This window comes from Rhinolophus ferrumequinum, chromosome 6 (assembly GCF_004115265.2).
Source record: "Rhinolophus ferrumequinum isolate MPI-CBG mRhiFer1 chromosome 6, mRhiFer1_v1.p, whole genome shotgun sequence".
Classification (NCBI taxonomy): domain Eukaryota; kingdom Metazoa; phylum Chordata; class Mammalia; order Chiroptera; family Rhinolophidae; genus Rhinolophus; species Rhinolophus ferrumequinum.
Window position 1 is genome coordinate 94,796,409 of NC_046289.1, and position 26,821 is coordinate 94,823,229.

General features: G+C 35.9%; 1 protein-coding gene across 4 annotated transcripts in view; it reads left to right on the forward strand.

Moving 5' to 3' along the window:
* The first annotated feature begins 4,290 nt into the window (after positions 1–4,290).
* Positions 4,291–26,821, forward strand: part of KLHDC1 (kelch domain containing 1) — a 50,464-nt gene continuing 27,933 nt past the window's right edge. Inside the window, exons 1-5 of one of the 4 annotated variants that reach the window (XM_033109091.1) lie at positions 4,331–4,470; positions 6,810–6,882; positions 14,599–14,669; positions 15,138–15,255; positions 15,681–15,799. In XM_033109091.1, the coding sequence (XP_032964982.1) occupies positions 15,142–15,255; positions 15,681–15,799 (233 nt within the window). In that variant the 5' untranslated portion in view covers positions 4,331–4,470; positions 6,810–6,882; positions 14,599–14,669; positions 15,138–15,141. Of the gene's footprint in view, positions 4,471–6,809; positions 6,883–14,598; positions 14,670–15,137; positions 15,256–15,680; positions 15,800–26,821 lie in introns of all 4 variants that reach the window. The other 3 variants (XM_033109090.1, XM_033109092.1, XM_033109093.1) reach the window with 3 other exon arrangements.

The following is a 26,821-nucleotide window of genomic DNA, read 5'->3' on the forward strand; positions in this document are numbered from 1 at the left end:
TTTGTTGCCCGGGGACTGAAGGACGAGAGCGACCTTCCCTGGTGTCTGGTTGGGAATGTGCGTCCGTTATCCCAAGTGCATCATTGAACCACTCTCATCGCTGCCCTTGACCTTCCAGTGGTGGAACCAAGATTTGAACTCAATCTGATTCCAGCAAGTGGACTCCTAATCTTCCACAATTCAAAAAGCTTACTCCAGTGAGTTGAACAAAGCCATGGAATGCTTAAAGGTGAACAGACAACCTTATAAAACGTGAGGGCAATTTTGAAGTACCTCCCAGGTATATGGTTAACTTAAGAAAAGCAAATCAAAGTGTTGGTAAAGGAGGGGAAATATATATGCTTGTTTTTGCTAGAAGGTTACACAAGACACTAAAAAAAATGGTTAAGCATAAAGGGCAGGAAGGGATAAGGATGGAAGTGAGAACTTGAACTGTTCACTCATGACGTTTGACATATTCAAAGACAGAAAAAAATAAACAAAGCTGAAAGCATACTAGAACCAGCATATCTAACTGTATATTAAATTGGTATCATAACATCACAGAGAAAAGTGGTTTTTTGAATATTTTCAGTGAAATGTATACTAAAGACAAAAATAACTGCAAAAAAATTTTGAACTTTAAGAAAAGAAAGGAAATAAAAATAGATGAGCATACAGTCAATTTTCATTATTGGAAGTAGTTATATTCTATATAGTCCTCACCAACTCTGATTTAGCGAATACTCAATCATTGCTCCTAGAGGAAACACAGTTAGGTTTCTGTGGGCTTCTCGTCATAACATTTCGTCGACTGATCAATACGTAACCTTGTTTTATGTGTGTTTCTGTTTAAAGACATCTTTAATATATATCACTGACTCATTAACTTTGAACTCAGGGCCATCAGCACTATAATTCATGTCTGAAGGAAGCTTATCGAACACATGTATTTTCTCCCTATGGTACATCACAGCTTCTTGTGCTTTGGAACACTAGACAGCACTTCAGCTTGGAGGCCATTTCAAACAAGATCACCAACAGAAATCACAAAATGCGGAAAATGTGGCACTAAATGAACCTCAAAAAAGACATTTGTTTATAGTACGAGAGACGAAACAAGACAGCCGAATGTCATCTTACTCAAACTCACCTGGGAACATGTGTGGTGGTAACAAATTTTTCAGTGCTCTGCGAATGTTCGCAAATGACTGTGAAAGCTCTCAATATTGATTTGGGAGTTGCAAATAAATTTTAGTAGGTGAATTCACAAATATAGAATGCACAAATAATGAAGATTGACTGTATCTGCTTAACCACCAGAAAGATAAAAAAGAAACAAATGGTTATTATGGGCAGGAGAGTGGAGAAAATAAGGATATAAAATGCTAAAACCATTAGGTAAAAGTGTTACAGAGAACAGGATATTTGCACAGTCCCAAAATATCACCCTACAGATTACTGGCTAATAATACAAAGGCAAAACTTACGTTTAAAAGGATCTACAGAGGTCTCCACCTTAACCAAGTATCAAACTTGCATTGTATACAAGGTGTGATCAAAAGATACGGTGAACGTTTAAATTAAAAAAAATGTATTACAGTAAAAGACACATTGCCATTAATCCCCCTCAAAATCCACCACAAAATCTATCACTTCGAACACACTCATCCCATCATTCTTGCCATTTTCGAAGCAGTTCTGGAAGTCCCCTTTTGTGAGTGTCTTTAGTTGCGCTGTCGTGGCTGCCTGGATGTCCTGAATCTATTCAAAATGTTTACCTTTCATTGTCATTTTGACTTTAGGGAAGAGCCAGAAGTCTTATCAAGCCAGATCCGGTGAATAAGGTGGATGAGGATACACCGTATTGTTTTTATTTGACAGAAATTGCCATATACCAGAAGAGAGTGTGACATGGAGTGTTGTTATGATGGAGGATGATTTATGACACACTTTAAAACACACCTTCTCTCAACCGTAGCTCACACCTGACTGACTGCACTGAACAAGTTGAAACTTGTCACACACTGTTACTAAGTTTCCATGCACCACTTCCTGTATTGAAGATCCCTGCCTTTCCATTGGATGGCATGTGGCAGCAGCATTCACTGTGGTTTTTTTTTTATCACACCTCATATACCGAATAAGTGAATGAATTAACTTGTTCTAAGTGGGCAGCCACAATCTCTTCTAAGGGTGGCTCTGGACAATACATTTACAGACAAAGGTAGAATTATCTCTGTCCCCGCCCTCCCTTAGTTTTACTTCAGCAATGTCATTTTTATAACAAGGGTTAGCCAACTTTTTTTGTAGTGGACCAGATAGTAAATAATTTTAACATTGTGGCCTATATGGTCTTTGTTGCAACTACTCAGCTTTTCCTACTTAACTCTGTGGTTGTGGTGTAAAAGTGGCCATAGACAATACTTAACTGAATTAGGGTGGGTGTGCCAATAAAACTTTATGTACAGATGCTGAAATTTGAATTCATGTCACTTTCAGCAGTTATGAAATATCATTCTTTTGATTTTTCTCAACCATTCAAAGATGTAAAACATTCTTTGCTTGTTGGCCCTTCTAAAACAGGCGGCAGACAGAAGTTGGCCTCTAGGCTTGTAGGGTAGATGTTGAGGAAAATTTGCCTTCATTGGTTGATGTGAGCTTTTGTCTATTAGCTTTTATCTGTTCCTGCATGTGAGGTGATTTCTGTGTTGTGATCAGGGGTTGAGTAAATTCCCCCTTTGGTCTCATTCTCCCAAGCAGGGTAGATATGAGATGATGTTGTTTTCTCCCAAGCAGGGAAGATATAAGGTAGAAGATGTTGTTTTCTGTGTCTCATTTTCCCAAGCAGGAGAGATATGGGATGAGGTTGTTTTTTGGTCCCCCTTTGATCTCATTCTCCTGAGCAGGGAAGACATAAGATGAAGTTGCTTTTCTGTTTGGTCTCATTCTCCCAAGTAGGGGAAATGTGAGATAAAGCTACTTTTCTGTCTGTTGCTGTGAGGTGATAGTTAGCTTAGGGTTAAAAAAAATTCTATGATGAGGGGTTGAGAGAATTCCCCCTTTGGTCTCATCCTCCCAGGTAGGGGAGATATGAGATGATGTTGTTTTCTGTCTGTTTCGCTCACATCAGCAGATGTAGTGAAGAAGTAGCTAAGTTATATCAGGATGATGTCACAGGCACAGTGCCTGGTCTTGTTGCTTATCCAGATGAATTGGCCCTTCGGCTGGATGGGCAGTATTTATATCAGTAACTGCTGGACCCTCTCGGAACTGGCCATTTCCAGAGGGGGAGGCAGGAACAAGAAACTTGGCTCTAAGGTACATCTGAGAAAATATATAAGACAGACCTTAGTTGGCAATAATTATTGTTTTGTCATTTGGTCATTTGTCACTGGTGATTCTTCATCATTCTACCATTTTGCAGCAACATGCAGCTTACACCACCAGGGGATGTCCTGACTTCCAGCTGCGAACCTGGAGAGGTCTGGCTGGTTCCCAACCTCTCCAGTGTTGTTCCTCACGTTTAGCCTTCTTGAGAACCTGTTAGCATCTTGAAAACTTGTATGCAGGTTGCAGCTTATAGCATCAGAAGACGCCTTGACTTCTAACAACAACAACAATGGCAACAGCAGCAGCAGTCTTAGGAACTATCACGCAGCGGTGTGGGAGATGCCCGAGTTTCTCTCAGCTACAGATGTGGCAAGGTTTTGATTTATGACTTTTCCAGTGTTGTTCTCCCCCAGTTTGGAGAGCTTTTGGCATCTACTGTAATAATTACTATCCTATAGAGCTTATTACTGCTTTTGGATACTCCTTACTGATGTTATTTGTGTATTTAGCCAAGTGATTTTTGATCAACAGTAAACATATGTTGGGATCTCTTAAACTTACATGTATGTGTACTCCTTTGACATGACATTGTTATCAATGTATATAGTTTAGTCTTAACTACCTTTACTTCTGACATTAACATATTCCATCAATTGCCTTTGTCTTTTGCTATTGCATATTGCTAAATAAATTGATTAGATATTGCTAAATAAATTGATTACTCCCACTCTAGTGTGTCCCGCCCCTTTCTTTTCCCCAGAGTTAGATTGTATCACCAAAACAATACAACCCCAAGTGACACGACATGAGCAGAGGCAGGGATCCGAGAAGCCAAGGCACCTCTCTCTCCCCTCAGACCCAAAGCATCCCTAACTGGCAACGCCACCCTTGGCTCAGCTTCAGGACCGGCTGTGGGACCGCGCAGACGCACTGGTTCCGCCTTCCCACCAATCTGGACCCTTGACGCGTTCCGTTCGTGCGTGGAGGAGCCGGGAAGGAGGACAGGCCGGTCTGTGGGCCGAGGCTGCGGCGCGCCGAGGGGCTGCGTCCAGCGACAGCGCGATGGAGGACTCGCAGCTGTTTTGCGTGGCCGAGGAGCGAAGCGGCCACTGCGCCGTGGTGGACGGAAACTTCCTCTACGTGTGGGGGGGCTACGTGGTAAGGGGAAGAGGCGGGACGGGGCGGACTCGCGCTGGGAGCCCGCCCGGACTCGCGGCCCGAGCGGCCGGCGAGCGCCCGCCCACACCCGGCCGGGGCCCCAGCGTCCGCCCGCCCGCCCGCCGCTCCGCCGTGGGCTGCTCGCCCAGCCGCGCAAGGGCTGGGCGCCCCCCGCAGCTGCTTCCACTAGGAGAGCCTTCAAACCCTGTGCAGGGGCTCTTCTCACGCTCGGGTCTCCCCCACCCCCGCAGCTGTCCAGTAACCCCGGCTTGCCCAACACTAAACCCGTTACTGCGCGATTTATTAACATCTTTCAGTGCTTGCAGAGACCTAGGAGCACACCGAGGACCCTGTGCTGTATTACTTTGTAAATATTTCCTTATCGCCACGACGCGATTGGAAGTAGAATAACGAAATCACTGAAGCATTTAAATATTTCTATGTAATCTGTAGTGGCATTCCTTTACCAAGGGTATGTACACTCTAGGGCAGGGGTGTCCAAACTTTTTTCAACGGTTTTCACCAAGGGCCATATGCAGTAAAATACGCAAACAGCCGGGCCACTCACTGGAGGTGAAGGAAGTATTGCCTCACCTGGTTTATTTAAGTAAACTAAATATATTTTTGGAATTTGCTGTGGGCCAATTAACAATGGATCGCAGGCCGGCGGGCCACAGTTTGAACACCCCTGGCTCTCGGCCTTATATATCAAGGAATGGAGTGCTCCATCGCTTGGTACACACATCTCCAAGTTAATTTGGAAATGTCACTGTTGCCAAATGGGTAATTATGAAATCTTTTTCAAATCTCAAAATAGACCCATTAGCAACAATGTATTGAAGGTATGCTGAAAATGTCTTATTACAATGGAGGTTTGAATGTATGTTTTGTTTCTATAATGATAGGGTTATAGACTCAAGGATTCTAAAGCCAGAACACAGTTCAGGGATATGTGCCAACACCTTTAGTTCACAGATGAAAAAAAAAAGTGAGTCATTTGGAAGTTTTACTAGAAATAGGACCTGCATTTTCTGACTGTCTCGGTACTGTTATGTGACATAATGTCACATAACTGAAGCACTCACTGAAATAAAGTACGTACTCTCTATGTTGAATGATTCTCAGATCCAAGTTGGTTTTTGTTGTTGTTTGTGTGTTTATTTTTAATTTGCAGTATCAGGATGGAAAAATTAAAACTAAGCTTTGAGTGCCTACTATACCTGGCATGTGCTAGGAACTCTCATATTCCTAATCTTATATAATCCTTGCCATACCTTGTAAGGTAAGAAATACGTACTCCGTTTTAAAAATAAGGATGATGAGTCAATGAGAATGAGTAACTTGAAGGGCCATTTGACCTCAAAAACAGCAGATTCCAACGTAGGTATATAGGATTTACAAAGGCTATTTTTCTATGATAAGTGAAATTATGCTTTCTTAATGTCTAATATTTCCACCAATTTTTCTTGATGAAAAAGTAGTCTAGATATAATGATGGTTTTATACAGAAGAAATATTTTGATTGTTTTTGAGCTCTGCCACTTGGAGATGTACAGGTGTCAAACTTTATCTGCTGTTTGTTTCTTAATATTGTAAAGTTAAGCAAAAAAAAAAAATTTACTTGTAATCTGTGAAATCTCATATCTGGTAATGGATGGTATAGATTTCATTTGAGCCCATAAATGAAATGTCTGAATTTTTTATATCTCATTTTAATCTTGAAAATTGTGTGATTGATAAGATTCCATCCAGGTCTTCAGATGGCAGTCAGTGAATAAAATTACTTCTTTTCGTATTACTTATTGATCCAGTGAGTAGTGTCCTGTAAGAACCACCCTGGAAAGTACCACACGGATTTAGATTTCATATACTACTTTTAAAATTCTAGGGATTATGAACAGTTAAATTATGTCTAAGGATAACTGGAAGGAAAGGGAGCGTGGGAGGCATAAAAGAAGACATGACATATCATGAGAAAAAGTAGAATTCTTCCAACAATGTTGTATTCAAATCCTTCTGAACAGAAGATAGCTGAAAGGCCTGGCATCTGGAGGTAATCCAGTAGTCAGTACTTAAGAATAATGATCAAATGATTCCAGATTGTATGTGACAATCACAGCTTTCCATGTTTTTTAAAATTGACAAATATACTCATATATCCTAAAACTTGCAAATGGCCCACAGATATCTGTCTAAATTACTTATTACTATATTGTCGAACATATTCTAAAAGACGTTATAGTATCTGAAAACAGCCATACCTCTAGAGGTAAGAGTAGCAATGCCAAAAAAATTAAGTGGTAAATTTTAATTGATGCCAGAATATTCTTTTCTCCTAGTTCTTCCCTATCCTTTCCACATTACTGAAATTCATACAGACTTTGGTGCTGCTACCAAGAACATTTAAAAATTGTGAGTAGTTGTCCTAAGTCGTTGTCCACAGTGTTTTATCATGTTTGCAGATGATATGCTTTCCTTTTAGGGCTTAATCATAATAACAGTTTTATTTCCATAATACAATAGATGTTAATGTATTTTGCCCTAAACTTTTCCTTACAGAAAATATCTGCGTATTTGCTTTGGATATGGACTTAAGGGGGAAAGGATCAATTTAGAAAATGTTTGAAAAGAATGCAAGTGGGAGGCTTACATTGCCACATATTAAAACATCACAATACTATAATGACTAAATCAGTGGTCCTGATGCAAGTTTAGGTAGTATGATGGAATTGAAAATAAATAACCAAGCATACAGACTATTTCGTATTTCAAAGGTAGCATTTCAATTCTAGAAAAACTATCACTTATTCAATAAATGTTCCAGGAATAGCTGGAGGAAAATGATAATGGAATGTTAGGATTGAAGAGTTAAATGTAGAAAAATTAAGCTATATTCAACCGGAAGAAAATATATGACTCTTGTAAAAACCTCAAGTTGGGAAAAGACAATTGGGAAAACCTATATAAAAAAAAGATTGATAGATAAAACTTTTAAAAAATGTAATACTGTGACTTTTAAACAGTAACTTTTTAATGCATTTACTCTCACAATAAAGTGAGAAGGCAAATGATAAACTGGGGAAGGTATTTGCAACATATATGATAGGCAAAGTTCCTGTAAAAATAAAGATTAATTAATTTCCATTGAAGAATGAACAATGGATATGCACAAGCAATTTACAAAAGAAGAAATACAAATATAATGAGAAGCAAAGAAACCCAGCTGAATATAACAATGAGCTTTTTCTTCTCCAATTTTCAAATATTAAAGAGAATTTTTGAGAAGAGCATGGGCAAATGAATTACTCACACTCTGGAAATGGCAGTACAAACTTGTGTAAACTTTTTGAGAAATTTAGCAATGTATATCAAAAGCCTTAAGTTTGTATTCTCTTTAACCTAATAGTTCCATTTTGTATATTCATAGATGGTCGCATAAGCCATGCATGTCATGTGGAAGACATTTATTATTTTTAGCTGCCCAGTATTTGAACCTTAGTCTCTATTTGTGGTATCTTCCACCCAGTGAGTCTTGTTGGTGTATTCATTTCAGTTGTCTGATTACCTCCTACCTACCCCTATAGGATGTAAATTCTATAAAGATAGAGATTTTGTTCACTATTGTATCCCTGACATCTAGAATTGGGTATAGCTCATAGTAGGTGCCCAATTAAAAGAAACTGAATGCCAGGTACTCACTTTTCCAGGCTCCCTTTCAGCTAACTTGTAGGCAAGTGGCATGGACTCTATTAAATGAATCTTGGCTAGATTTAGATTCAGGAGTAATGATTTAAAAGGACCTGAGGAGGATTATTACCCAGCAGTAGTATTTGTAAGATGATCAAAGTCCCTGGTATAAAGGCGGTGGTGCTGCAAGCTGTAGTGTGATGCTCCCCAGTGACGGACGGCAACAGTTAGCTCACCAGGCCTGGTTTTAGGCCTTGATTCTCCTTACATAGATTAGAGGATGAGTCTTCAGCCTTCCTGATTCTGTGAGCTACTTAATTACTTAATATTCATTTCTTAAGATTTCATTTTCTTAATTTTTAAAATTGAAATATATATACAAAAGAATATGTAAAATTAGTATCATTTAAAGGTAAACATGTTTACTTCCGGATTAAGAAATCAACTAAAACCAGTATCTTAGAAGCTTCCTGTGTATCCTTTACTCATTACATGCTCTCCCACCCCCACAGGTGGTGTCTTGATTTCTTGTTACACTTTTACCACATATGCATCTATTTCTAAACAATATATTACTTGGTTTTGAAATCATAGCATGTATTTTCTTTCATGACTTAATTCTTTTAGTCTACATTATGTTTTTTAGGTTCACACATTGCTTGTATTCAGCTGGTATACACTAGCATGACTGTACCTGTTTTTACTTAGTGTCCATTCTGGTTGGTCAGTTTCTGTGCCCCAGTTATTAAGTATTTTGAAAATCATCCCTGGATTCATTCCTTTAATGTGTGTCCTGTATAATCTATTGTGTAAATTTACAGCAATTTATTTGCCCATTGCGCTGTTGATGAATGTTTGAATGCTTCTACTTTTTTTAGTGTTATAAAGAAAGCTACAATGTGAGCATTCTTATAACGTGGCTCTTATATTAATACATGCACAAGGGCACATGCACTCTCTAGGGCATGTACCAAGGAATCGAATACTTGTCACTTGGTACACACATCTCCAGATTTGTCACTGTTGCCAAGATATTTATATAAATTTACACTCCCATCAGCCTCCTCTTTGCCCCACTTCTTTGACAACATTTGGTACCATCTGGCCTTAAATTTTTTGCCAGTCCAGTGAGTGTGACATGATACTTGATTGAGATTTTTGTTTGCTTTCCCTGATTACTAATAAAGTTGAGTCTCTTTTCATAACTTTATGGACGATTTGTGTTTCTTCTTCTGTAAAAATGCTGGTTTCTGTCTTTTGCTCAGTTGTCTATTAGATTGTCTTTTTCTTATTGATTTTTAAGACTTCTTTATAGTTATTTGAATTGAATATGTCTTCTCAGTTTGTAGCTTGTTTTGTACTTTCTTGATGATTGTCTTCTGTCCAACAGTTCTTAATTTTAGTGTAATTTCAATCTTTAGTTGTATTCCTCAAGTTTTGATAAGCAGTATTTTGTCATTTTACAGTTCTTATGTTGTGTATTTTCAGTTATCTTTATTTGACCCATAAGTTGTTTAGCAAAATATTTTAAATTTCTAAACAAATGCTGCTTTCATAGTTAGCTTTCTAACTTAATTAATTAATTTCTAACTTAATTGTGTAGTACTTGGAGAATGTGATCTATACATTCTTTGGTACATGTTGAGGTTTGCTTTAAGGACTAGTGTGTAGACAAATATACCCTTTGTTCTTATGTTGGGGGAAGTGTTTCATATGTGTCCACTTTATCAACCTTGCTCATTGTGTTGTTTAAATCTCCTATATCCTTTCCGATTATTTTCCTCCCTGTTCTATCAATTACTATAATAGGTGTTAAAAACTCTTACTCTGATGTAGATTTGTTAGTGTCTCCCTGTGGTCCTGTCAGCTTTTACTTTGTTTGTATTTTTAGGTTACTTTTTTGGGTGTATATGAATTTAGAATGGTTATATCTTTCTGGTTAATTGAACATTTTATTATTATGTAATGATCTTTTTATCTGTAGTTGTTATTTGCCTTAAAATCTATTTTGCCAATATTCATACAGCTATATCATCTTTCTTTTGATTAATATTTGCATGGCATGTCTTTTTCTACCTTCTGATGGAAACTTTGTATATCTTTATGTTTTAAATGTGTTTCTTATCTGAGAATCATTGTATCTTATTTTTATCCAGTCTGACATTATGTATATTTTATCTGGTGAGTTTTACTCTTTCCACTTAATGTAATTCTGATATACATTTTTTCATCAGATGTGCTTTATATTTGCCCCTCTCTGTTTCTCCTCCTCCTGATTTTGAGGGTTGTTTGAAGAGCTTTTTGTTCTCTTCCCATTTTTTTCTCTTGGTGTAGAAATCATATGATTTATTTATAGCCATCCAGTAGTTACTCTATTTATTTCAACATGAACTTCACAAAGTTCAAAATTAATAATTTTCTTTCTTCCTGTAGAGTTCAAGTACTTTAAAAAGTTTTAGGTTTGGTCACCCCTTTCCTTAGTTCTATCCTGTCTCACCCCCACTCCACCCAATTAGGTATCAAAAAAAGTTTAGCCCTTTTTCTTATTTATTAAGTTTATTGGGGTGACATTGGTTAGTAAAATTACATAGGTTTCAAGTGTGCATTTCTATAATACATCATCTATATATTGCGTTGTGTGCTCACCACCGAGAGTCAGTTCTCCTTCCATCACCATGTATTTGACCCCCTTTACCCTCTTCTACTACCTCCTCCCCACCTACCTTCCGGTAACCACTAAACTGTTGTCTGTGTCTATGAGTTTTTGTTTGTTTGTTTGTCTTGTTCCATTGTTGCTTTCAGTTTTATATCCTACATATGAGTGAAGTCATACAGTTCTTGACTTTTTCCTGTCTGACTTATTTTGCTTAGCATAGTAATCTCAAGATCCATCTGTGTTGTCAGTTCAGGCTTTTTTCTAATGTTTAAATTTACCCACACATTTACCTATATCTTGTCATACTATTCCTTGTTGCATTTCAGATTTTTAATTTCGGATCATTTTTCTTTCGCCTGAAGTAGCACAGCTATTAGACTTTCTTTAAATAAGGGTCTATTATTGGCTAACTGTCTCAGTTTGTGTTTGTCTGAAAATTTCTTTGTTTCACTTTTGTTTTTAAAAAATATTTTCACTGGGAGTAGAGTTCTAGGTTGACAGTTACTTTCGTTAAACACAATTGCTAATATTACTTATGTTGTTGCTAATGAGAATTCAGTCAGTCATTAGCTGGGATTCATTTGAAGGTGATTTATCTTTTCTCTGGCAGTAAAGAATATTTTTTCTTTGATGTTCTGTAGTTCTACTATGATGTGTCTAGTTCTATTTATTTTAAAACCATTTTATTTTCTTGTCATTTTAAAGAAGACAAGTTTTTTGTTTTTTGTTTTTTTGGTTATTTTTTGAGGAGGACACAGCAGCTCGCATTGTACCATGCGGGGACTGAACCAGCAACTTTGGTGTTATCAGCACCACGCTGTAACCAAGTGAGCTAACCGGCCGCCCCGATTTCTATTTATTTATCCTGCTTGGAACTTGTAAGAACTTCATAGATTTCCAGGATTGATGATTTTCAACAGTTTGGCAAAACTGTCAGCCTTGTCTCTTCAAATATTGCCTCTTCCTAATTCTATTACACCCTAATGTAATTCTGATTAGACTTAGTTCTTCTCTTTCTCCATGTCTCTTAACTTTTTAAAAAATATATGTTCCATCTCTTTGGGCTGTATTTCTGGATAAATCAGTTAACGAATTCTCTTTTTTAGGGAAACCTTGACAAGAACAATTTTAGTGGAATGATGGGCCCAAAAGCCATATTAATCTGAATTGATGAGAGAATGAGAGGTTACCCATTATTGTTAACTCCCCTATATCTCCCCTAATTCCTATTTCTCTGCTCCATTACATACTGGAGCATATATATACATTTTTTTAAATGTATATACTGGAGCATATATATACTTTTTTTAAAGAGTAATATTAAGGCATGTTTGTATATCTAGGAATGATCTAGTAGAGAAGGAAAACTTGATGATGTAGAGAAGAAGGGATAATTTTGGAGTGAAATCTCTGAGAAAGTGAAAAGGAACTAGATCTAAAATTTTTCAATTCTGTTCTTCATTTGTGTTTTTGTACCACTCCTTTTAAAGATTAGTGAAAGGGACTTTTCTTTTTAATCAGGCTGACGTGACCATGCAGTCAGTTTAACAGGTATTACTTACCCATTCACTCACTCAATCAACAAATGTTCCATGTGCCTTTTATGCGTCAGGCACTGTGCTAGGCTCTGGGAACCAAATTATAACAATGATCCGTGCACTCATGAAGCTTAAGGGTTAGTGGTGGTGGCGGGTGGGTGTGACACAAAGGACTTCGAAGGGGAAGTACAGGACTGTGTGAGAGCATTTAATAGGGAACTTAATCCCTTAACCTTATGCTGGGATATGAGAGAAGCGAAGTTTAAGCTGATTCCCAAAGAATCAGTGAGTTAGCCAGGCAAAGTCTGGGGCAGCATTCCAAGGGGAGAGAAGAGCATAGCTGAAGGCCCTATTGCACCAAGGAACTTGCAGAGGTTTAGGAGTGGAAAGAGGACTACAGCATAATGAGTGAAACGCAAGATGAACTTTGAATGGCTAGCAAGTGCCAAATAGTACGTATAGTCATAAGAATTCTAGACTGTCCTGAGAGCAGTAGGGAAGCATTGAAGGGACTTAAGCAGAGTAATGACAGAATCCATTTTCATAATATTTCTGTTATAAAGGTAGTAATAAGTAATACAAGCTAAACATGGTAAGCTTAACAATATAAGCTTAAACATAGTAATAAGAAAATAAGCTAAATCTACTTAACCATATTAACAATTTATGCATCATGCGGTCTTAGAAATTCTTAAACTGATATCTTTTAAAATTGGCTATTTTCTTTTTTTGAATTTTTACAAGAGTTTATTTGGGCCACACTGAGGACATATGCCAAGGAGCAAGATCCCAAATGCTCTGGAGAATAACAGTTTGCAGTGTCTTTTATGCATTTGGAATTAAGGAGCAAAAGTAAGGACGATTACATGGAGGTCAGAGAAAGCAAGTGGGGGACTGGATTAGAGATTAGTTAAGATTATGTGCTACCTTGAGGATGATCATTCTTGAGGAGGAGTCTGAAAAGACGTGTTTCAAAGGTATGTTGACCTAGATGCACAAGAACGATGGACAGGGCTTGCTTAAGACAAAGATAAGACGTTAACTAACGAAGTCATAGTAGGCGTGGGGTGTGACTACCCACCACGACCTGCCCATTTAGGAATTTATGATCACTTCATCCTGTGAGGTTACTTTCCATGGAACCTTTTTTTCATCCACAGTTCCCCCTTTTGGTCATAAATCAGTCCGAAGCATGCATTGACCAACCTTTTGGCTGGTTAGTGTGGTCTCACAGTGCTAGGAAGACTCGTGTTTAGGCAGTCTCAGTATCGATGTCGTCTTGTTGAAACGGACGACCACTGGGGATGGGGCAATACCGTAACCATGGGATGTCAGTTGAGGCTGAATTTTCCCGAAGGGCAAGGCAGGACAGTGGAAGGCAGTCGATTTCATGGCCTCCATTGCAAAGAAAACACTCTGGATCATTTCTATCCTGTGAACTCGTGTGATCAGAGTTTCGCCATCTGTCTCATTTTTCTGTATTTGGCATCTGATATAACAAAAATTGGCTCTTTTTGAATTATTCTAAGAAATTTTGATAGATTTATGTAAGGATTTGTTTTAATTCCTAAGATTTTTTTAAACTTAATATAAATAAGATTGTTATTCTATTCACATTTCTCTTTTCATCATGTCAGAATGTATTATTCTATTTATGTCATCAGCTTTTTAAGAGATTATTCAGCTTCTGAGTTACCATTTTGACTTGTTGAATTTATCCTGATCTTTAGATTCTATATTTAATTAACACCTAACACTATGCCTCGCACATAGTAGGCACTCAAAAATATGTTCAGTGAATCAAGGTATCTGGTACAGTCCTCTTAATTACACCTAATAAAAATTTTCTTCCTTAAATCCTTCCCTTCACATAAAACATATTTTTTGATACTCATTTTCTTCCTTGCTTTATTGTCTTCAATATTCTACTCTGAATGTTACTGTTTTGCTATTTTCTCTTACTGAAAATCCCTTTTACAGGTTTAATTCTCTTGAGTCTTTTCTTGAGATTCATGGACCTGCTATTTTTGTATTCTAAACCTTTATTGTTTTCCCCCTTTCTCTTAGAATATGTCTTTTTTCCTTTTTTCTTTTGGTCAATCTTAATTTATATTAAAAAAAAATCTTTGAGCCTGTTTATGATTTTGTGTTTTGCAGTGTTTTAATTGCAGTTCTCCCATCCTAAGGAACTATTTAATTGTTACTATGTAATTGATAAACATAATTTTATGTATTCTATGTTTTTAGTCTATTGAAGACAATGAAGTATATTTGCCTAATGATGAAATTTGGACCTATGATATTGATAGTGGGTTGTGGTAAGTAATTTTGAATTGCAGAATGTCCAATTTTAATATGTGTTATAAATGTTTTTATAGACTACAGGAAATTTAAGACATACTTAGAACATACTGCAACATTGGTTTTTCTCCCTTTCTTTTTCTTTCAATGCTTTATTCTCTCTGGCTCTTTCTTTCCCCTGCTCCCTTCCTTTCTCTACTTTTTGTCCTTTACCATTCCTCTCAAGACTAAGGCTGTCTTAAAGACTTTGTTCTACTAATTAATTCACAATTTTGGTGACACATGAAGATTTTGTAATTTTTTTTCAGTAGATTGAAAAATGTTTACTTTGGATGCTCTTAGAGTTTTTACAGTATTGGCTACCATTACATTTTAATTGTAATTGTCAGTGACAATTTTCGTTTTAAAAGGGCTCATGGAGTTCAAAGGGAATTTAAATTTGCCTTTCTGGAAAGTTATGAAGTTCCGTATCATTCTTCCTGCAGGACGATGCACCTCATGGAAGGAGAACTCCCTACCTCCATGTCAGGCAGTTGTGGTGCTTGCCTTAATGGAAAGCTGTACGTTTTTGGAGGCTATGATGACAAAGGATACAGCAATCGAGTAATATTTTCTTTCAATTCAGGAGTGTTGCAAAATGTAATATTTAATGTGTCACTTCATCTCACAAATTTACAAATATTTAAAAAAGAAGATATATGTAGAAAATCTTGTGTTTATGATTACAAGGTGGTAGAGTAAAAATGCAATAGTTTTGCTTTTCTCTTCTCCCATGTCTTTCTTCTACAGAATTAACTACATACTTAGTTGATATACATAGGACAAGAGCATGATGGGAAAAGATCTATTTCAGTGTGTTTTACATATCATTTTTGCTTCTAAAACTGTCTCATTTTCATTAACTGTACAATTAAATTTTTTCCTTTTAAAAAGAAAAAGTAAGATTAATTTCTGGATCACATATCTCTCAGATATAGATTTAATTTTTGAACGTCCTGTCTCTTAATGGTGTTCTCCTCTTTTAAAAGCTTTATTTTGTTAATTTGAGAACAAGAGATGGAACCTATGTTTGGGAAAAAATCACGAACTTTGAAGGAAAACCACCCACACCACGTGATAAACTTTCTTGCTGGGTATATAAAGACAGGTAATGCAGCAAAACGGTATCATTAACTACACTTAAGTAAGCATTATAGCTTGTGGCCAAAATAGAGAAAACTTGAGAGTCTGAATTTTTTCAAGATATAATTACAAACTTGTTTTGACACTGATGGTAATGGCATTTCTAAACCCTGAATAAGAGCTGCATAAAAATAAACATGTGGAAGCAACTATTTGTTTCTTTTTTTAAAAAGTTCGTTTATTATTTAACTGAATTTTCTGAATAGTTAGTACTTTCACATGGTTCACAATCAAAACCGTATTTAAAAATATTATAATGAAAGCTTTTGCTGTCATTCCTGTCCCTGCTCCCTCATGCACAAAATACTTCTATTGATACTTTTATTAATACCTTTTGTATTCTTACAGTAGTGGTTCCCAAACTTGTCTGCCTGTGGAATCACCTGGGGATCTTTAAAAAAATTCCAAAGCCCAGGTGATACCCCAGACTAATTACATTGCAGTCTCTGGGGGTATGATTTTTTGAAGTTCCTTGGATGATTCCAGGATGCAGACCAGTTTGGAAACCACTGTGTTTCCAAGTTTGAAAGCCATCAGTGTTCCTTTATGGAAATAGAAGCAGATACACACGTATGTGTTCCGCTTTTCTCCTCCTTACACAAATATCTGTACTCTCTACACTGTTCTGCTTCTTGTATTCTACCCTGCTGCTGCTTTTAGTTGACAGCATACCGTGGACATCTTCCATCTTTCTGTATCTCTAGTTACAAAGCTTGTTCTTGGGGTTTTTTTTTTTTTATGGCTGCATAGTAGTCTCCTCTATGGACATACCATTGTTTATTTAACCTTTACCCTGTAGATTGTTTCAGTTCCTTTGCTATCACAAACTATGCTTTAATGACTATCTGTGTGTGTGTGTGTGTGTGTGTGTGTGTGTGTGTGTGTGTGTATGATTATAGGTCATATATGTGTACAGGGTGCCAAAAAAATGTATACAAGTGGACACTTTGGTCAACATTGCAGTTGACCAAAGCAGTAGTTCAAGCAGTAGTTCACCATAATCAGAAATGTCTGGACGCTGACGGTAACCACTTTGAGCACCACTTGTCATTGCAGAAGTCAAATGGGACTTGTTGTGTTCATCTTTTGAGTATTACAATTTTAATATAGTTTTTTCCTTTCTTAAAATGTGTATGCATTTTTTTTTGGCACCCTCTGTATGTGATTATAGATCTATCTGTTGAATAAAATTGTAGAATTAGATTGCTGGGTCAAAAGGTAATGTATTTATAATTTTGTAAAGGATTAGTTTGCTAGGGCTGCTGTAACAAAATACCCTAAATTGAGTGGCTTAAACAACAGAAATGTATTGTCTCACAATTCTGGAGGCTAGAAGTCTGAGATCAGGTCAGCAGGGTTGATTCTTTCTTTAAGTTTTGAGGAAGAATCTATTTCATGCCTCTCCCCTAACTTCTGGTGATTTGCTGGCAATCTTTGGCGTTCCTTGGTCTGTAGAAGCACTACTGTGATTTTTGCCTTCAACTTCATATAGGATTTTCCCTGTGTGTGCTTGTCTATCCCCAGGGCCTACCCTAATGACCTCATTTTAGCTTGATTGCCTCTGTAAAGACCCTATTTTCAAATAAGGTCACCTTCTGAGATACTGAGGATTAGGACTTCAACATACGAATTTTAGGGTACAGTTCAACTCATAACAATAGATTTTGCCAATTTTTCCTCCGTAGAAGTTGTGCTGTTTTGCATTCTCAACAACGGAATGCTTATTTCCCCACAGTCTTGCCAAGAGTTTACTGGCAAACTTAGTGGGGTTGTTTTTGTTTGTTTGTTTGTTTTTGTTTTTAAAGATTTTATTGGGGAAGGGGAACAGGACTTTATTGGCAGGACTTTATTGGGGAACAGTGTGTATTTCCAGGATTTTTTCTAAGTCAAGTTGTCCTTTTAATCATAGTTCTGGAGGGGGCAGTTCAGCTCCAGGTCCAGTTGCCGTTGTTAGTTGCAGGGGGAAGAGCCCACCATCCCTTGCGGGAGTCAAACCAGCAACCTTGTGGTTGAGAGCCCACTGGCCCATGTGGGAATCCAACCAGCAGCCTTGGGCATTAGGAGCACGGAGCTCCAGCCACCTGAGCCACCGGGCCCCTTTTGTTTTTTTTGTTTTTTTGTCAGCCTGATAGTTAAGAGGTAATGTTTCAGTCTTATTTTGATTTTCATTAAAAATCTTTTGTGTATGTGAGTTTGAATGTATTTTCGTATGTGTAAGGGCAATTTTTATTTCTTTTTCTCTGGAATGTTTGGTCATGTTCTTTGCTAATTATTTTCTGTTGTTAGCATTTATAATCTCAATTTCTAGGAGTTATACTATATTTATTTTTAAGGAGATTTTACTGTTTGTGCTATGATATGAAATTTTTTTCCAGTTTGTCACTTGCCTTTTGACTTTGCTTATAGTGTGTTCTGTATGTATTAAACAGCTTTTTAAAGCTGTTATTTGGGCAAATTTATCAATAATTTATTTTGTGTCTTCTTGCTTTTGAGTATTGATTGCAAAGGCTTTTTCCACTCCAAGACTGGAACCTAATTCTCACATATTTTCTTCTAGTACTTTTGTCATTTAATTTTTACATTTAAATCATTGATTGATTCATTTGGGGCTTATCCTATGCTATGATATATGGATCCAGGTTTACCTTGTTTTGGATGACTACCTGTCTCTAACATAGTTATTTCAGATGCCACCTTTTCACGTGTTTACTAAATTTTCATTGGTATTTGAATCTATTTCTGGATTTTATTGTATTTCATTGATTGTCTATCTGTTAATGCATAAATACTTCACTAGTTTAGATATTGAAGCTTTACAGAATATTCTTATAAGACTAGTATGAATTGTAAGTGTACGCCTTAAATAATTACCACAAAGTGAACACACTTAGGTATCAATCACCCAAATAAAGAAACAGAACATTATCAATATCAACACTCTAGAAACCCTCATTATATCCACTCCTAACCACTATACTCAGACTCCTTTCTAAAGGAAACCATTATCTTGATTTCTAGCACCCTAAATTATATTGGGGGTTTTGTATTATATATAAGTTATTCTTTTACTCAAATTATATTTTTGAGATTCATCCATGACGTTGTGTCTACCTATAGTTTGTTTTCTTTCCTATATATTATTCTATTAAATGAAATACTACTGTATATTTACTCATTCTACTGTTGACAGACATTTGGGTCATTGCCACCTTTTGACTCTTTGAAATAACATAAACATTCTTCTATGTATGTTGGTACATAAGGGTAAACCTTTCTGTTGGGTATATAGCTCTTTACTCTCTTAATGGTAATCTGATTTTAATGTAGTCTAATTTGTCAATCTTTCCCTTATGATTAGTGCTTTTGTGTCCTAGAAACTTTTGGTTCCCCAAGTTCATGAAGATAATTATTCTAAGTTATCTTTTAAAGCTGTATTATTTTATCCTTCATTTTCAAATCCACAGTCCACCTGGAATTATTTTTTGTGTGTGATATGAGATAAGGGTCACATTTCATTTTTCCATTTGAATAACCAGCTGGATAACCATTTGATCCAGCAGCATTGATTGCAAAGATCATACTTTCTCCATTGCTTTGCAGTGCCACTTTTGCCACAAATTAAGTGTCTGTGTATGGAAGGGTCTGTTTCTAAAGTCTCTTCTCTATTCTGTTGAACAATTTGTCCTTTGTACCAGTATTACATTGTCTTAATTTCTATACTTTTATAATAAACCTAGCAAGTCAGTAAACCTATTCTACTGGGGGTGCCAAAAAAATATACACACATGACTTGTAGTCATCTTTTGTTATTAGTATATGTTGAGTATTACAATTTTAATACAGTTTTCCTTTCTTAAAATGTGTATACATTTTTTTGGCATCCTCTGTATTTGTTCTTCTACTGTAAATATATCTTGGCTCTTCTAGGCTTTTGCATCTCCATATAAATTTTGAATTAGTTAATTTCCACAAAACCTACTAGAATTTTAACTGAAATTGCATTGAATCTAGAGTTCAAGGTAAGGAGAACTGACATATTTACAGTACTGGAACTATATCCCTCTATATCCCTCTATTTATTTAGGCCTTTACCTCTTCTCTGAGTAATGCTTTACCGTGTCTGTGTAGAAGTCATACACACTTTTCATTAGATTATTTTCCTAGATATTTGATTCTTCTTGATGCTGTTTTAAATGCTATCCTTTAAATGTGTTCATTTTTGGTTTGTTGCTTGTATATAGAAACAATTGATTTTTTGTATATATCGGCCTTATGTTCAGCAACCTTACTATATATATCCTTTTATTAATTCTAATAATTTAGCAATAGACTTTTTTGAATTTTGTACATAATCAGAGTATCTGTGAATAATGTCATTTCTTCTTCCTTTCCAGTACTTGTACTCTTTTTGGCTTTACTGCATTGTGTTGGACCTTCAATAGTTCTAGTGCTTATACTTATACTTTAATGTATGACCTTTAACTTTCCTTTTCTTTAACAATGTCTCTTGTTTCTCTCAGTATCAAAATTAGATTGAATCCTCTTCTTCCCTTTACCCCTCCTTTCATTCAACACCAGCTTTTTGTTAATTATGTTTTTCACTCTTCTGTTCCAACTTCGGTTAGGAATATTTTAGCTGTTCTCTACCTGTTTATCATTTTTTCATAAAGTTTTTCTTTTTTCTTTTTTCTTTTTTTTCTTTTGGTGGCTTTTCTTGTTTCTATTCTCTAGGTCCTTTACCATATTTTCTGTGATGTTTGTTCTCTCTTTTGCTCTTTGTAACTTGATCTTCATTTCCCACATGGGTTTTTTTCCCCTTCCATTTTTTTCCCTAACTTCTACCAATTATGTTTCACCTCTTCATATTTTCTGGCCATCAACTCTGTTGTCTGAGTTCTTATATTTTTGCTTTGAAGGTGTAATTTATTGATTTTTTTTTGCTTTAAAATATGTAATATTTAATATTCAGTATTCAAATTTCCCTGTTTGTCTCATACATTTTTAAAAACACTTTGTTCAATAGAAGATCCAGGTATGGTCTATACATTATAATTGATTGAGATGTCTCTTAAGGTGCTTTTATTATGGAGATTCTCTTTTGATTTTTGTTGTTGTTGTTTTGGTTTTGAAATTTATTTGATGAAGAAAGCAGGTCATTTGACTATAGAATTTCCATCAGTCGGCATTGTGTTGATTGGGTCCCTCTGGTATCCTTAACATGTTCGCTTATACCTTACATTTTCTATAAATTGGTGCTTAGGTCTAGGATCTCGGATCAGATTCATGTTCTTTTGTTGGTTGTTAGTTTTGAAGGGGGGCAAAACTATTTATAGTTAAATATTTTCATTAGGTGGCACATTATGTCTCGCCATCTCTCTTTGTTAGCAAGCATTGATGGTTGTTGCCTAGATTCATTTATGCAGGAGAAGATGCAAAGGCTTGATTCTTTCCCTTTGTTTATCAGTGTTGAACAAATAGTCATTTTTCTGGCATCCTCCGAAGTGATCGGTTCAGTTTTTAAATTGTCGTTATGAATCCATGAATTCAAAATATTTTGTGTTTTAATCCCTGGAGTTATTTCTCTTATTGAAGCTCAAATGATTCCATCTTTGTTGGGTGGGAACCTCTTTGAGGTAGCTCCTGAATCCTTTTGATAGATCTCTACCAGTTTCATAATTTGTATGCTTTTCATTGTGTCAAGGTTTTCCAAGCTCATCTTGGATATTTCCTATCCTAAACCAATAGTTAGCCATTTCTCCAAGGAATTCTGTTTCTGTTTAATGGTAAGTGGTATTTAGAGACTTCAGTTTCAGTGCATTGCTGAGTTTTTATTTCTGTACTTTTTCAGTGTAGAAATGATAAAACACAAAATGCATTCATACAGATACTTCAATTTCACATTTCAGAACTAGGAAATTTTTAACCCAACTTCACTGATTTTATACATTAGTATTTCCTTTATTCTATGTTGAAAATTCTGGTTCTCACTATCACCAACATAATTATTAATTTGCTTTATCCCATAATTCACACAACAATACCAATAATACTAAATATATGATTACTAAAAGCAGTTTTAATTTTGTTCCAATTCTTTAATTTTTTTATGTTCTATACCATTAGAGATGTACATTCAAATCTTGGGTTTTGTAATCATTTTAAAAGTTCTCCTCTGTGTAATTATGCTGCCCACTTGATGCATAGATTCATTTGTTTATTTTCCTTTCTATTTTTTAGGATTTGATTTCTTTTTTAATTTTATTTGTAATCATAATATTTTACATTGTTTCAAAAAAATTTAAAAATTTAGATTTTTACATTTGTTTTTTTACTTCATTTGAAACATTTATATATGTGTATATATATGTATATATATATGTGTGTGTGTGTGTGTGTATATATATATATATATATATATAGTGAGGTAGCTTTAGCTAAATATTTTCTCCAGCTCAATTATTTATTCTATCATTATATATTAAATAATTCAGTTTTCGAAGTGACTTGAAATACCACATTAACATGCATTTAATTTCTATGTGTATATATATATATATATATATATATATATATATATATATATATATATGGAGGGCATGTTATTCTAGTCCTACCTTTTTAAACATGGATGTTTATGAGCAAAGAATGTTGGGTGGTTTATTTTTTTGTTTTTTTGTTTTTTTATTGGGGAAGGGGAACAGGACTTTGTTGGGGAACAGTGTGTACTTCCAGGCCTTTTTTCCAAGTCAAGTTGTTGTCCTTTCAATCTTAGTTGTGGAGGGTGCCATTCAGCTTCAAGTTGTTGTCCTTTCAGTCTTAGTTGTGGAGGGCGCAGCTCAGCTCCAGGTCCAGTTGCCGTTGCTACTTGCAGGAGGCGCAGCCCACCATCCCTTGCGGGACTCGAGGAGTTGAACTGGCAACCTTGTGGTTGAGAGCCCACTGGCCCATGTGGGAATCAAACTGGCAGCCTTCGGAGTTAGGAGCATGGAGCTCTAACTGCCTGAGCCACTGGGCCGGCCCAAGAATGTTGGTTTTTATTAAATACTTTTTCTTCTCTTCTGAGGTGATGGGAGTGTTTTTCCTAATTTAAATACTGGTGAAATTATTTTAATTTGTGTATATTTGTATTTAAGATATAAATCTTACTTGGTTACAACAAGTATTTCAACATCCTATTGAATTCTATTTGCAGACATACACAGAATTTTTTGGAAGGAGTAATAGATAACTTTGTCAATTTGTTTCTTGGTTAGGCCTTAATTTTTTTTGTCATGGCAGTTTGGAAGAAGCATTATAGGGACTGGAATTGAAAACAGAACTGAACTACATTTCTGATCTTTGGGAAAGTTTACATAAAGGGATAGCTATCTCTGTGAACAATTAGGAGCAATGAAGTATGTTTCTGTCAGCCACTAGAGTTTTCTACTTTTGTTTCTCCAGGACTTAATTGACGCCAACCCTATGAAGTATTTTTGTTCCTTTACAGTTTTTCTAGTTTGTATATAAGAGACTGGTTAGCACTGGTTGCCTGAGGCAGAAGGATTGAGTGACTGAGAGTAGGAGGGAGACTTACTTTTCACCATATCTTTTTAAAAAAGTGGTGAAATATATATAACATAAAATTTGATCATATTTTAGTGTACAATGCAATTTTAATCTTATTTAAATGTAAAGTGCAATGGTGTTAATTACATTCACAATGTTATGCAACCATCACCATTACCTGGTTCCAAAATTTTTTCTCTTTCAAAACCAGAAACTATGTAGTCACTATCCCTGGGTACCTGCAGGGGATTGGTTTTGGGACCCCTGTGGATAGCAAAATCCATGGATTCTCATGTCCCTTTTATAAAATAGCATATAACCTATGCACATCCTCCTGTGTACTTCAAATCATGTATAGATTACTTATAATACCTAATACAATGTAAATGCTGTGTAAATAATTTTCATGCTGTATTGCTTAGGAATAATGACCAAAAAAGTCTGTACATGTTCAGTACAGATGCAGCCATTGTATGCCTAACTACATAGTACATGTCAGCAGCAATGTAACTTTTTCTTTTCAAATATTTTCGATTAACAGTTGGTTGAATTTATAGATGCAGAACCCGCGGATATAGAACCCACACATATAGAGGGCTAACTGTACCCTTTACGTGGTACCTCCCCATTTCCCCTTCTCCCCAATCCCTGGTAATCTCTAATCTGTTTTCTGTCTCCATGAATTTGCCTATTACAGATATTTCATATGAGTAGAATCATACAATATTTGCTCTTTGGTATCTGGCATATTAACAAAATGCTTTGAAAGTTCACTATGCTGTAGTATGTATCAGAACTTCATTCCTTTTTAAGGCTGAATAATATTCCATTGTATGTGTATACTGTATTTTGTTTATCTCTTCATCTGTTGATGAACACTGGGTTGTTTCCACCTTTTGACAATTATGAATAATGCTGCCGTAAACATTGGCTTGCAAGCACTGTTTGAGTCCCTGTTTTCAACTCTTCTGGGTATATACCTAAGAGTTGAATTGTTGGATCATATGGTAACTCTATGTTTAACTTTTGAAGAAGCATTAAACTGTCTTGCACAGTCACTATGCCATTTTATATTCTTCCCACTGGCAACGTACAAGAGGTCCAATTCCTCCATATCCTTGCCAACACTTGCAATTTTTTGGTTTTGTTTTTGCTTTTTGTTTCTTCCTTGGGGGTGTGAAGTGGTGTTCATTGGGGTTTTCATTTGCATTTCCTCAGTGACTAATGATGTTGACCATTTTTTCATGTGCTTATTGGCCATTGGTATATCTTTGCAGAAATGTCAACTCAAGTCCTTTGCCCATTTTTAAAAATTGGTTTGTCTTTTTGTTGTTGATTTTTAGGAGTCTTTACTCATTCAGGATATTAATCTCTTAAGAGATATATGTAGTTTTCTTTTGTTGAAATATCTTTGCCTGGCTAGCCTCATCAAATGATTTTGAAAGTGTTTCCTCCTCTTCAAGTTTTTGGAAGAGTTTGAGAAGGACTGATACTAATTTTTCTTTAAATATTTAGTAGAATTCGCAAATGAAGCCTTGTGGTCCTGAGCTTTTCTTTGTTTGGAGGTTTTTAACTATTGATTCAATCCCCTTGTTAATAGTTGTTTTTCAGATTTTCTATTTCTTCATGAACCATTTTTGGTAGTAATTTTTCTAGGAATCTTTCATCTAGTTTGTCCAATCTGTTGGCATACAATCCTCCATAGTATTCTCTTATAATCCTTTTTATTTCAGTAATGTTGATAGTAATGTCTCCTTTATCATTTCTGATTTTAGTAATTTGAGCCATCTCTACTTTTTTCTTCACCAGTGTAACTAAAGATTTGCCCATTTTGTTGATCTTTTTGCTTTTGTTGTTTTTCTCCACTGTTTTTCTATTCACTATTTTGCTTATTCCCACTTTAATTTTTATTGTTTCCTTCCTTCTGTTATCTATGGGTTTACTTTGCTCTTTTTTCCCTAGTTCCTTAATGTGAACAGTTGTGTTACTAATTTGAGATTTAAAAAAAAAAATTCATACGCATTTACACCTATAAAATTCCTTCTGAGCACTGCCTTCACTGTATCCCATAAGTTTTGTTTTACTGTGTATTCATTTTTATTCATTTCAAGGTTGTTTCTAATTTTCCATGTGATTTTTCTTTTTCACACATTGGGTTGACAGTTGTTGTTTTTTTCTTTTTTTCTTCTAGCACGTTAAAGATTGTATAACATTGTCTTTGGGCCTCCATTTTTCTAGTGAGAAATTCACTCAAATATGTGTTTTTTTCCACCTGTATTTGTCTTTTTACTGTTCTTTATTTTTGCTCTTCATTGATTTGATTAAAATGTGCCTATATGTACTCTTCTTTGTATTTATCCTGCTTGGAGTGTGCTGAGCTTCTGGACTTGGTGGGTCTATATCTTTCATCAGTTTTAGGATGTTCTTAGTTATTATCAAATATCTCTTCTACACATTTATTTGTCTCTTCTTCTGGGATTCCTATTATGTGCACATTAGACCATTTGATACTGTTCCACAGAGCTTGGGCTCCCGTTCCCTCCCCCCCACACACACACTCCTTTCTTCTCTTTGCTTTAATTTGCATACCTTTTATTGACCTATTGACCTATCTTCAGGTTCACTGATCTTTTTCATTGCTATGTCAAGTTTCCTGTTAAGCCTATCTAATGAATTCTTTATTTCTGACATCTTATTTTCTGTTTTTAGCATTTCCGTTTAGTTCTTTTTCATGGTTCCATGTCTCTGCTAAATCACAGCTTTTCCTGTATGTTGTTTACCTTTTACAAGCTAGATCTGTTAGCATTTTTATCATAGTTGTTTTAAAAGCCATGTCTAATTAAAATATCTGGGCCACCTTGGGGTCAACTTATATTGACTCTTTCCTCTCTTGATCATGGGTCACCTTTTTATCTTTTCATGAATCTTAATTTTTTCATCACATGTCAGACATTCTCTATGAAAGAATATAAAATATTTGAATAAATGATATCTATCTCCAGGAAAGGATATGCACTTTCTTCTTTTTTCAGGCTGTTAGATTTGGATTTGAGTCAGTGTAATCTGTGGTCAACCTGTTTTGGGGCTTTGGTGCAGCTTTAGTTTGATTGAATTTCACCACTAGCTTCAAATGTTTTGAGGCAGGATCAAGACCTTCCTTTGCTAGGACCCTAGCAAAGGAAACACTAGAGATCATCTAGAAGTTTTCAGCTGAGCTTCACAGCTGAGTTCCCACCTCTCAGAACTGTGGGAGATCTCTCCCTGTTTTATACCTTAATTGGTAGGTGTTTGGTCACTAGGGGTTGTCTTTGCTACCCAGGTCCATTTATGCTTTCTGTATCTTAGGAGATCTCTTTCAGCCTTGCACCCTTTCTCCTGGCCTTTTGAGGGTAGCTGCCCTGTATGCCATAATGGCTTGGCATGCTTCTAAGGTATTTCCTTC